Genomic DNA, 13,338 nt, shown 5'->3' on the forward strand with positions numbered 1-13,338 from the left:
TGTTGTGGTGTATGGACTTTATTGGGCATACATACATAATCCTTACAGTCTTTTCACTTTTTAGTGGAATACAAAGATTTCGCTTGAACCTAGTAATGCAACTTTCACACAGACTTTATCAGGGATGGAGTCACAAAGCACTAGTTTACTGCTAAACAACAGCAAAGCTCACTCGTTCTCGCGATGCCTCGTGGCAATAAGAACCTGTGTTCAGGCAAAGGTGGAGACCGGTATGGTTTGCAGGTCTAAGGCACTGATTTTTATTATCAAACATTCCAAATCAGATTTAAAACAAATGAAAACACGTAACAAACCACACTACTCTCATCACACACACACACACACACACACGTTTAATATGCACCCAGTTATTGATGCGTCTAAGCTACTTCAGCTGACAGTGAGGCTAGTCCTTCTGTTAGAGTGATTTTTTTTTTGAAAGCACAGGTATAGTGTTGTTGCTGGGTCCAGAGTAATGTTTTACCTGGAGAAGTTTGTACATCATTCAAACACTTCATCAAGACTTTGGTTTCAGTTTTCACCATGATATGTTCAAGTTAGGTCTCACCTGGCCGCAGGTTGTCCAGGAGAAACTTACCTGAGCATAGCATGGGGACAAGATGAGTTGCAACTCAATGCCAATAACATACTGTACATAGTAGCAAACCTTTTTTTGCAGCAAAATTTTTTAGCAAGATACAAATACAGTTGTGAGAAAACTAAAATCTAAAAGAGAAAAAAAGGATGAAGAGCAACCGTCAAGTAGTGTCTGACTGCGGCAGTTCTAAATGGCAATAAAATCAAACGCACTGTTATCTTCTTATCCTGACCTTCACTCCAATCTGCTAACCTCACCACCATCCCACACTGTAACCACCATACTCCAGAGACAGTGATTTTCACAATAACTGTAAAAAATATAAAGGTTGTAGTAAAAAATAGCCCCAGTGCTAGTGTCGGAGCGCAGAAATACAATCAAACAACGTGACAGTACTGAACAGAGGGGAATCTGAGTACACGCTCTGATTGCCCTCAGACATCAACACAAACATTTAAACACTGTAAAAAATGTATAATAATTAACATAGCAGAGGAACATGGAGAAAAAAAAGTCTAATAATAACACACGGCTGCAAGTTAAATCAAGTATGGAGGAAGGGTGATGGCGTGCATCCTCTCCTTCACCGTGTCCTCACTTAGGCCTCCTTAGTGCTGCTCTTCATCTTCTCAACTGTTTCCTGTGTAATCAATCAAACATTTTATCAATCAAAATGAACAATTTATCAATCAAAATGAAGTGAATTCAGTCTATTTGTCTCGTAGGAACCTATACAGGCTTCCATCCTGACTCACAGTTTAGTTTAACACATTAATAATAAGATATTAGTCATAATGAGCTGAAGGCCAAATACAGATCTCAGTCAAGAGACAAAGACAAGTCATTTCTGCTGCAATTTGTAATTTGTGATGTAAAACTCAAACACATGCAACTAGCTTTATTTCATCACAGGAAGCTGAATGGTCTGAGCCACTGTTGCTCAGAAACAGCTTGAGGCCTGGCAGGATGTAAGACAGTCCAGCTGCTTCTCACAGCTGGAGTGTCTCCCTAAATCTGCATTTAAATGTGCGGTGGTGACGGCCATGTTGGCGTTGCGTTGAGTGATGTAGCTCACTGAGTGACTTCACACAAAACTCATTTTTTAGGGCTAGTTTCTGAGTAATTGTAGTGAAGCACGTCAGTACCCTTTGAAAATATCACATAAAGCGTTAGTCATCGTTTGTCTCCTTTATGTGCCATCTGCCCTCTATTTCACATCCACAACACAGTTTTATTGATCTAATTTGGAAAACATTTCTTTATTCCGCAGCTTTTGATTGATTGTTTCATTTTTCATGCCAGGAGTAATAAAGCCGCTGATACAGTGGCTCTCCAGGCTGCGCTGGGTGGGTACACGCAGTCACATAAAAATTTACACCTACCCATTCCCACTCTGTGAACTGAATTGTGCTGGCTGAGCAGTTTGATTCAAATGTGCTTTGTTCAGAAACACATTGTAAGTAACCAAGGTTAAAACCTGAAGGAATACAACAACAGACACCAAGCTTCTGGCTCATGTTGATGGCGTTTCATTGACTTTGTAACAAGTCAAATGATTGATTTTAATAACTCGAGTGGTGTGAAATGCAAAAACTCTTTGATTTATGTTGTCGGTGTGGTTCATCTGTTTCATTCAGACCTGGTGCTTGTTCAGCTCAGCCACACGGAGGTTCCACTCCTCCTCAGTCATCTCTGCTCCAGGGTCTGCAGACTCATCCGTCTGTTTGTCTGGAAACATAACAACATGGTCAAGGTACATCTGATTTACCCCCCCAAAAATAATTGAATTCATTCAAAAGTTCAGTGCAATAAACAGGATGAGGATTATTCTCCGTTGCTTCACTCACCAGTGCAGGTCATAGCGGTGCAGACCCAGTTGCCGCATGCACAAACGCAGCGGTTACACTCCACCTGGGTCTCTGCTCCATCTTCATATGTCTCATCTTCCAAGGCACATTCTGTTGAAAGACACACGACAAGCAGTCTCATCAAAACCACTGATAAAGAAGTGCAGCAGAGTGATAACAGACAGATATCAGTTTCCATGACTATGTCTTGTCAGCGTTTTAAAATGCCACATCATTCATTCTGAAACCTAATCCAGCAACACTGAACGCATCTGGTTACTTTCAGCTAACTCATTCATCAAACGAGTTACCAGTTATCTAACAATTAAGAAAAGGGCAAGTTACGGTAAGCAGAAATAAAGGGACAAACTCAAAAATTCTGTAGTGCTATTCACCCACCTAGACTGTATGAGTCTCAAAGTTTTGGAGATATTTGGAGATTTCTGCCTTCTTTTAAAGATAATAGTATAATAACAAGATGGCTTTCGGTTTATAGTGTGAGCTAAGTGGCATCTATTTCACAAAAAATGTTCTGGACAAGAACTCAGTGGACAAACAGAACCACAGAACACAGGGAATTGTGTATATTGTGATGAACTGTCCCTTTAATTCCTGCTTAGATCTTTTTTGTTTTGCTGGCTCTTCATGAGTTAGCTAAAAGTAACCACATGTAATGGATCTAAGCTGCTGGATGAGCAATGAAATAAACAAAAGGTTTTGGGGTGACTGTCCCTTTAAGAATGTATGTGGGAGGACTGCTTCCTAAAAAGTTATTTCCAAAGAAGTCAATGCCCAATGAATCCTATTTATATAACAAACCGGAGTTAAACAAACAGCCAAATATCCATTTGTGTATGTGTGTGTGGTGTGTGTGTGTGTGTGTCCTTAAATCTGGTTCAGTGACTGGCTGACAGAGCAATGCCTCTACTCCATGTGAACTTTACCCCAGTTACATTGGCAGCAGATGCATGAACAGGCTTCTATAACAAATTGAGTAAAGAGCAGCGACTGCAGGCTCATTTCTACAGCTAGCTGAGAGCCAGGGCTGCACTACTGAGCTTCTGTTGTCATATATGTTATAAATGTACTGATGTATATGGATGTATATGTGTATGTTGTAGCATGACTTTAAGCTCACTCTTCTCTGGTGGGTTGAAGCCAGGCTTCAGGCAGTTGAGGAACTCGTCAAAGCTCAGCTTCCAGTCATCATTCTCATCAGAGAGTTCAATGAGGGCATCGACACACAGACTCCTGAGAAGCACAAACATGCATACAGAATAAATATTAACTGCAAACAGAGACAACAAGCGCATTGCAGATGTGATAATTAGTTAAGAGGTTTTTATTCCACAGAGTCCAGGTGATTATATCAGTCTGGCTCCCACAGGGGGCCTTCAGTTATGTTTGTTTTGGCCCATAAGGACTTATGGAACAGGCTTTAAATAGAACAGCAGCACACAGATACATTCAGTGTGTGAAAGCACTAACCAGTGCTTGAAGGCATGTTGTGGAAAAATATGCAAACAGTAGTGCTGTGTCTCCACTCAGGTCCAGCATGCAGACCCACAAACACACTGACCTGAGCAGCTTGTTGCTCTCCTGGTCGGCATAGGACTGCAGCTCCACCACCGATTCATTGTGCTGGATGAATTTGAGCAGTTCAGAGGAGTCCAGCTGGGAGTCGCCATTGTCATATGACTGCATGGAAATAAAAACAACAAAACCTCAATTAAAGAGACAGTCCAGAACGTTTTGAGATTCTAGAAGCGAAACACAAAAGGGATCCATGGAGAGGAAGCAGGTTACAGCAACGAGGAGTGTGGTGGATGTTAGCTTCTCAGAAACATCTCTGATGCTCCAGATAAAGGAAAATGTCAGTGTTGAGTCAATGTCAGAGGCGAGGACAAACACAACACTACAAGCTCTGTAAAGTTCCAGGGCTCTGTTCATAACAACAATACAAAGAAATGAATGCAGTTTCAAGACAATAATACATTATTTAGGCAGAGCAAATAGCTGAAATGTTAGCGTTATTACTCTCACTGCCAGAGGGGGGAGACAAAAGTTCTGCACATCTCAAAATTTCAGACTTTTTCAGACTGTCCTGCAGTGCAGGGTCACAGGGGGATGGAGCCTATCCCAGCTATCTACGGGTGAGAGGCAGGGTCCACCCTGGATAGGTCTGAGTGGACATCATCAGCAATAAAAACATTATTATGTTATTTATATATTATTTCTGTTTCTATGGCAACTATGTTACCCCTTGTGCTGGTGCCCAAATGACACTTTTATACATGCGGCCATGTTCTTTTTGTGTACATGTGAGCATGTTAGCTTGCACTGCTTAGAACAACTGAAGGGTTAAAAAGTACATTTTGTATTTCAGAAAACAGACAACAGCCAGACCTAGAATGAATCATATCATGTGTAACAGATGACGTTAAAACATTCATGGGCTGCTACATGAAGCTAGCAGTCTGTTCTCGAAATGCACATCCGCCTTTTTATGGTGACACATATATACTGTTGTTTCAAACAACCATCTGCTCCTCTGCTCTAATGTCGTCCATGTCAGCGCATTGAGAGGCAGGGGTCCTCCTCTGCACAACAGAGATCCTCATTAAACTGAATTATAACAACAATCAGCTGACATGCATGAAAGGTCTGTCACATGAATAATTAGACACAGGCTGAGGCAGCTTTAAGGATCAGGACAGTTATGGGGAGGTGGGGGTGGCGGCCCACCTTGAAGTATTTCAGCAGGATGTCAGAGAAGTTGGACCCCTTCACAAACCAGCCATCAGGGACGACCTCAGTCTGCAGCCAGTGGATGACACGACTCCTCAGCTCGTTGCGGTCAGCAGCGTAGCACACCACTGCAGGAGTGGGAACATTTCCAAAGGTCAACAGCATCAATAAAAAATCCATAAAAGTTTTTTTTCCCATGAGTGACCCATGCCCTCTTCTGCATACGTCAGTTTCTGGGGTCATTATGCCCTTTCTGTTAGACCATAAACTACAGTTTAACACAACCTATGCCAGAGATTTAAACATATAGCAGCCAAAAAAGTAACAGAACAAAAAAATCCCACACACACTTAAAGTAAACACAAAGATGGCCTCCACTCACCTGGAGAGGCAGCAGCCTGATCCGTTTTCTTCTCTGAAGGTGATTTTTAAAAAAAGGACAGAAAAAAAGACAAAATCAGCTGAACTGTGTTGATTCAGATGATAGCAGATAAACCTGGCTGTCACTGAACACGCGGCCAAAGGTCTGCATGACGAAACCTTTTGACCACCTTTTCTGACACAGATCAATGTTCAAGCCAACGGGGACACAGCGAGCCTGACAGTGACAAGTGTTAAGTAAAAGTTCAGTCAAGATAACTCTGATTATTAATAGCATTAATCGGTGGCTGGTGGTGTTAATGTTAAGGGCAGATTGGCTGGGTGAACCCAGTCACCTCCACATTATCAGCTCCATAAAAAATGTGCTCGTTCAGAGATCACATACTAATCAGTTCAATTAACTGTGCATTTATCAGCACTTTTACAGTTTGTCGGGTGAGTTGAATGCCGTCAGAGATGAGCTTTTTGGCCGTCTAACACAGTGAGATTCTCAGTCTAAGTGTAGTCTGACAAAACATAATTGTGTTGTGGCTTAGAGGCATGCTGGAACAGTGAGGAACCAATCTCACACACAGGATACTGCAGTATTTTAATCAATAGCATTAAAAATTAATTGTTTCCACATCACTTCAGCCATGACATTCCTCCAAATTAGTTTTCCGAGCCACAGCATTCCTTAGCCTCATCTTATCTTAGATACAAAACATCCATTATAATTAATACTTAAGTTTTAATGCAGTGATTTATTTTTTTATAAAAAAAGGAGGCAGTTAATGTTTCATATTTACAAATAACCTGTGCTGAGAAATCACAATCTTTATCCAAAGAGATACAAGTCTTTAGTAACATCTTCATACTGATGTTAGCTTTACTTCAGGCATAAAGATGGCCTTTCATTCCCATTCGGGACGCCTTATGTAAACTGATGTGGCCTCTCTCCTCCACTCGATCCTCCCTCATATGTTGTGATTTAATCAATGTCATATTTGATGCTTCTGTTCTGTCTTTGAAAGGTCTCTGCAGATACTCTCCTGCCTAAGGCCTTCCACATGCAGGGAGGTCTTAATGCAGATGGTAGTTTAAACCTTCTTTCACTACAGGGACCCTAAATACACATACCAACTTTGATACGGTAGATAGTTGTTTAAATTAATATAATAAAAACCATAACCTAAAAAAGACTAGTAGCCTCTAGTTATAGTTATGTTATAGTCTCAAACGTCCATATATTTAGTGTAGTATTAAAATCCCAGTATAAAAGCTGGTATATGTACATTGAGAGCCCTGTTTCCTGATTTCCTTCTATGCATCATGCTGGAAAAATCTCATTTGGGACACCTTATGTAAACTGCTTTAGTCTGCCTACACTTCCTCTGATCTCCACCTCCTCCTCAGTTCTTCCTTTCTGATTAAATAAAGCATATATGTTGTCACTGATGCCTGTTCCTAGAGGTTTTTGCTGCTGCTGACAATCACAAGGCAAGAACAGGGAAGTGTGACATTTATATACACATGACAGACAGGAAGGTCCCAGCTCAAAGCCAAGCTGCCAAATATAACTAAAAAGGGGCTAAAGAGTATATCTGACCTCCATTTATTCCTTTACTTTCCTCCAAAGGCACAGTAACTATATAAATACCAGTGTTCATATAGAGCACCTCTGCAGAGAACCTCCTGACATCAGAACTCTTGATAGGAACATTTCATTATTATTAATAATGATAACACTTTATGTGCCTAACCACAGTGTCTGTGTAGTGGATGGAGCAGCTGTAAGTGTATTATCATTTGGTGATGTGTGTGGTTGTTGGTACCATGGCAGTGTCCATCATGTGCCACCTGGATCTTCAAGCCAGTCAGACAGGCATCTCTGTGGAGCTCACAGTGGTTCCTGTAGGTCTTCCCATTGCTGCCACATACTGACCTCTTGTGGGGCTTGCAGCTCTGGGAAAAAAGGAAATGAAAACATCAGGAGCAGCTGTTTAATTTACTTCCTTACATATCTCTTGTTCACTGCTGAGCTGCAGGACGCTCACCTCTATGCACAGACAGCTGGGCTCCCCCTTCTCGTTGACGGCGCACTCTCTGCCGGCCCCACAGAACACATTGGCACACACTTTGCTCTTGCTCTGCAGCTCCTGGAAAACAAGATAACAAACACAGCGCAGGGACTTTTAAAAGAGTCTGTGCTGACTTTACACAGTGGGCGGCGCTGTTGCACTCCAACAGGCTCATTTGAAAGCACTTAATAATGTGACTCAAAACACAAATGCAGTGTTTTCACATTAAAATATGTGCAATCAAACACAAATATGGAGACAGTTGTTGATCTCTGAGACAAGAACTTCAGTTCATTTGAGCCTCTCCACAAAGTCAGAGAGCATCACTAAAAGCCCCAGTATTTCTAGGCTTGATTAAATAAACGCTTCCTGTCTGTTGCCTTACTCTTGCTATTTAATTAGTGTCACTGGAGACTGAAGTATTTGCCATATGAATTACAGTACAATCAGACTTGGATTAAGAAGTCAGACTAAATAAAACAGTTAAGCAGTGATGCATGTTAAAGCGCTGGGAGTAAGACAAACATGGCTACAACCAAACTGCTTTCTTTTATTCAAATGATCCAGGATGTTTCTATTACATGCCCACTTGCTCTCAGTGACACTAACATTTGTGTCTTTTGTTTGCATCATTTCAGAGGATTGCCAAGCACAGACTCTAAAAAAATGACCAGAACGACAAACCAGCCAATCACGAACTGCCAAGTGGAGCCGGTTTATGACCCTCATTACCTCCTCCTTTCTCTGTCTCTGTGTGTATATGTCTGTGTGTATTTGTGTGTACAGGGTGTTTCCACATCTGGAGTCTAAGCTGTGTTTTCCTTTTGGGCCCATTCCCATGCTTCTCTCCTCCTCCTCCCTAAGTCGCTGTTTCCTGCAGACAGAAAGTTGGCCTTCTCGGTGAGACTCCACGTGACCTGGCCTCCAAGTCTCAGTGTGTGTGTTAACGAGTGCACAGTCTGGTATGTAGGTTAACATGAAGGAGGAGGTTAGCTGAACCTCCATAACCAGTCACATGCAAGCATCACTGAGATGTAAACTCAACTCACACAACTGGTGAGAGGATTGTAGGGGTTTACTCCATGTCTATGCATACTTCAGACACACACACACACATGCACTTATATTTGAGGTCATGGAAAATCTTCAAAGCAACCTCTGTGGCCTTGAGCATGTTGAACAATTCAGTTGGTTAGACACAGATGGGCTGGAGACCTGTTGAAACCTGTAGAAACCTCTGATGAGAACATGAATAATGGATGGGCTCTGTATGAACGCCTGTCTGTCCGTCTCTCTCACTCCGAGCCAATCCAGCAGAGGATCCCTGACATTTAGCTAATGAATACAGAGACACGTGGTTCCTCTTTATTTTTTTCTATCTGATTCAAGTGGATTGTTGCCATAGTGAGCACATATACAGGCTCGTGCTGTGGCAAGATGACAGACGTGTCAATCAAGTGAGGCAAATGGAAGCCGTAATGAGATCACAGCAGAGCAGACTTTTATGACACACAGACATATAACAAGAGACTATGGCAAACAATGGGTAAAAAAGACTGTTAATGTCACCTTCAGCCAACCGGGGTGGGGTGGAGTGGGGGGACTGCCTTATGTGGTCATAAATCATGCCAGCATGTGGCCTGGAGCCTTCACTATGCATATGAACAGGAGTGGGCACGCACGCACACACACACACACCTTTGTTTTGAGGTGTAATGTTGGATTTTTATTGTAACCACATTCATTTGCTAAAATGTGTCTCTAACAATTATCAGGTTTCATCATCATCATCATTACTCCTTCACATCTGTTCCATTTGTTTCTAACACTAGACCAGGAAGGGAAAGAAGGCAGTTTGAGAACAACAAAACCAAACATACTGCTGATGTTTAGATGAAAAGATTTATCATACCCTCAGATCTATATGCTAAAAATGATGCTTATTAAAGTTAGCTTAGCTTATCAGAAAGACTAGAGGCAGAGGTCTGAATAAGAGCCCATCAGTCACTGTATAATTCACTAATAAACATATAATATCTGTACAAAAATCCAAGCTGGGAGCTATCTGCTGTAATATAACCAGACAAAAATCTGGACACACACAGTAATGAAGACGATGATTCAGATATCTAGAATGCATGAACACGCTCATTAACCCATCACCAGCAGAGCCAACATTAGAAAAAAAATGTACAAAGTCAGCACAAGAAATTACACACCCACTGTGGGCGTCCTAGTTAAATGACATCAATTTTTCAACAAAAAAAACAAATGATGCCTTTTCTCCCATTTAAAACCAATCACAGAATCCAGTGCCGTGCTAAGCGCCTGGTGAATCACAACAGAATAAATATTCCTCATACAGAAATCTGCCTCAAGCGTCAACTGACTGTACACAGACACATTTCACAGCTCAGCTTCCCTCTCTTCCTCTCTTTCTGCTACCATCAGTCTTCTTCACTCAGAAAGATGAAATTATGTTAAGATTAAAAGTTAAATGATTTTTCTCAAAACTCTCATGCATCATTTTCATCTTTCTGTCTCTGCATGGTGCCTCACAGTTCAGTGTGCTTTAATTTCTGCTCCTCTGTAATTCTCTCTGCCTTGCCTAGCCTTCTTATTCCCAGTGCCATTGCCCTTTTACAGCTGCAACACACATGCCAGTGAACCAAGACCAGCCTTGCAGAGCTTTAGATAGAAGTCAAGGGGGTGGGAGGTGGGGGTGGGGGGGGAGTAATAAGTGAACAGCGAGAGGAAGAAGTGGAGGAGAAGTTGTGAATATTAAGAAACGGAGATGGTGAAGACACAAGAGGATAGACGTTGAGGTGCTGAAGTCAATTTCTCCCCCTGCTACATGTTGAATGGCTCCATGCTGAGGCTGACTTGAGTTAAAGGGCAATGTATTCATGCTTCAGTAAAGTAAGGCCTCCATTATTTTCCACTACAGCAAAGCACAATGTGCAGCACATATCATTAGATCTCTCTGTATGCATGCTTGCTCTCCTCACCTATGTGTTGTGTTTGCATGCCTGAGTACATGTTGGAGATGCTCCATTGATCCTAGCAAGCTAATCAATGCTTCTCTCCTGTGAATGTCACTTCACAGCCACCATGAATCCATTCCCACAATGCACCCTGCTCCTCATTAGCATAGAAATAATTGATTTACACACTATGAAAAAAAGCAGTGGATCTGCTTACAGCAGCAAACTCTTAATGGAACTTAAACATTAAACGTAACATTTCCATGATGCAATTACAGCAGTCCGACAGAGCAAACCTGCAGAACCATGTCTCTGCACATGGAGCTGTTTCTTCCTCTCCGCTGTGTCAGAGAGGTGTTGATTCTGTAGATGCTGTACTTTCCGGTGCTGCATTATAAAAAAAAGGTGAAAGGTGGCTCAGCTTGAGATGCATCAACATCTCTATGACACACGCAGTACCAGCAGTAACTGAATGTAAAATGTTAGGATGCACTGCAGCGGTGTTGTGGTGGATTTATTGAACATATGTAGATGAAGCTAGTGAGCTGGCTAATATGACATATGGAATAAAACAGAACTCGCCTGCACACTAAATCACACACTGCTATGACATTTATTCACATACAGAGAGCATAGATTCTAAATTAATATTTTCTGATAATAATTTCTGTGAATCCATATTGTGATATTTAATTCCTACTAATATTCATTTACATGTTTTTCAGATATGTTTCATAGTCACTGAATGTCTCTTGTCATGGATGAAAACAGGTTAGAAAACCAGACAACTCATCTTCATGTCATGTTTGAAGCTATAATGAGATCCCATCTTGATGTGCCAGATGTTTTGTTGACTGAACAAACTAGGAAGTCATTCTTGGGAAATGTTTTTGAAAAAGCATTTAAAACTGAACGGAATTCTTCGAAGGTGCCTGAGCATCTCTCTGCCACTTCTTAGTCATAGCTATTCAGTCCTAACAACTGTAGTTTGGAGCACTCAGGCTGAAGCTCACAAAACGTGTGTGAGAATCCAGCAGCTTAACAAGTAGACTTTAGGCTGCGTCTGAAATCACCCACTCACTCTTATGGACACATCTCACATCGCTTCCTCAGCTCTGTTAATCACATCATAGAATGCTGCACAATTCAAATGTGCTGCATTGCCGCAGGATAAATAAATAAGGAGTGCAATGGATGTAGCGTTAATGCTACCATAGCAACCGTCTGTTGTGCAGTATTCTTCAACGTGCATTGTGGGATAGGCTACATTGGGGCTACTATACAGGATTAAAAATTCAGTCCTACTCTTTAAAATCAAGCACAAGCTAGAGGACTATTAATTATATTAACTATAATATACCTGACATTATTTCTTTAGTGTTGTATTAAACTTTTTTTAACCCTTTAAAACTTTTTTTAAAGTACAAAATTACTACATCCATCTGAAACATTTTACAGGAGTAGTCTGACATTTTGAAAAACATTTATTTGCTTTTTTCTTGGGTTAGAGCATTTTGCACAAAGATTCATAATTGTGCACCAAATACGAAGCTACAGAATGTAGCCGGTTTTAATAGAATAAGGACAGATTCAGATTGAAATAATGACTCTGGAGGGACACTTCAGGCCTAGTTGGATTCTGTGTCAGGACTTCCTGCACTGGGCAAAGGGAAAACACTTCAGATAGCTAGATGTATGTTGTTACCTTCAGAGAGAGCCAAGCTAGCTGCTTCCCTTTGTTTTCTGTCTGTGTGCCAGGCTAAGCTTCTGGCACTTCATCTACCTCTTAGTTACAAAGAAAACAACTGTATTTCCCGCAGTGCTTGTTCTAAACAGATGCCTTTTTGAAGTTGTTTGGAACATCATGTTTTTCAAAGCAGAACACTGATACAGACAGAGACTCTCGGAGCGACAGATGGACGGACAAATGTGTGCACAGCAAGGCAACTGAAACACCCTCAAACCCTGTGTTTTACATGCTTTCAATGACAATGAGGTGAAAATACAGAAGATTAAAACAAGATGTGAGTGTGAGGGATACACACAGGAGCCAGAATCAAGAGAATGACAAGGTGGAGGGCTGCATTCCTGAGCTATGCTGTGCCTCAGCCGGGGTCCGACACAGTTTGCCTTGAGCCAAAAATCTCAACAGTATCTGGGTCATAGAGGTGCCCCTGCTTCTCCAGCTCTGGATTGTTCTCCAGCATCACGAGACATGGGCTCAACTGCCTGTTTCTTCCTTCTTGCTTCTCTTATCAGAACAGACGTGGAGCAAAGCCAAAGAAGAATGGGAGCTTGCACTGTAAGCTAACTCTGATCCAGTTCCCTCCTTTAAGGAATTTGTGAAAGCTCGTGGCTAAATCCATCACACAGGGGAGGAACATCACAGACTATCACCGGCTCTGGTTTTGAAAGCTTGTAGCATTTGCCCTCAATAATTCACATCCCTCCATTCTCACACACTCTGAATCTATTCATTTATATCAAATCAGTTTCACATCTCAGCCTCTTGGGATCAAGTCTCTTACACATATTCAGCTCCACAAAATGACAACTGACACGCTTCCTTTAAGCTGAAACGACTCCTCCGTGGATCACACAGCAAGTGACTGACAGCTGAGAGCAGAGAAGGAGAGGATGTGTCCTTGGAATAATGAGGCCGGAGTGTTATAAAGATATGAGTGAGAGCTCTACGGGTGGTCTCAAACTGCTCTCCGGGG

General features: G+C 41.6%; 1 protein-coding gene across 1 annotated transcript in view; it reads right to left on the reverse strand.

Moving 5' to 3' along the window:
* LOC114426191 (follistatin-related protein 1-like) overlaps window positions 1-13,338 on the reverse strand; it is a 19,527-nt gene continuing 6,189 nt past the window's right edge. Inside the window, exons 3-11 of the mRNA XM_028393433.1 lie at window positions 7,611-7,712; window positions 7,389-7,518; window positions 5,576-5,608; window positions 5,191-5,321; window positions 4,025-4,143; window positions 3,584-3,696; window positions 2,446-2,556; window positions 2,238-2,326; window positions 1-1,238 (exon numbers count right to left, since the gene is read on the reverse strand). Of these exons, the coding sequence (XP_028249234.1) occupies window positions 1,197-1,238; window positions 2,238-2,326; window positions 2,446-2,556; window positions 3,584-3,696; window positions 4,025-4,143; window positions 5,191-5,321; window positions 5,576-5,608; window positions 7,389-7,518; window positions 7,611-7,712 (870 nt within the window). The 3' untranslated portion in view covers window positions 1-1,196. The remainder of the gene's footprint in view (window positions 1,239-2,237; window positions 2,327-2,445; window positions 2,557-3,583; window positions 3,697-4,024; window positions 4,144-5,190; window positions 5,322-5,575; window positions 5,609-7,388; window positions 7,519-7,610; window positions 7,713-13,338) is intronic.

Source organism: Parambassis ranga, chromosome 21 (genome assembly GCF_900634625.1).
Source record: "Parambassis ranga chromosome 21, fParRan2.1, whole genome shotgun sequence".
Lineage (NCBI taxonomy): Eukaryota > Metazoa > Chordata > Actinopteri > Ambassidae > Parambassis > Parambassis ranga.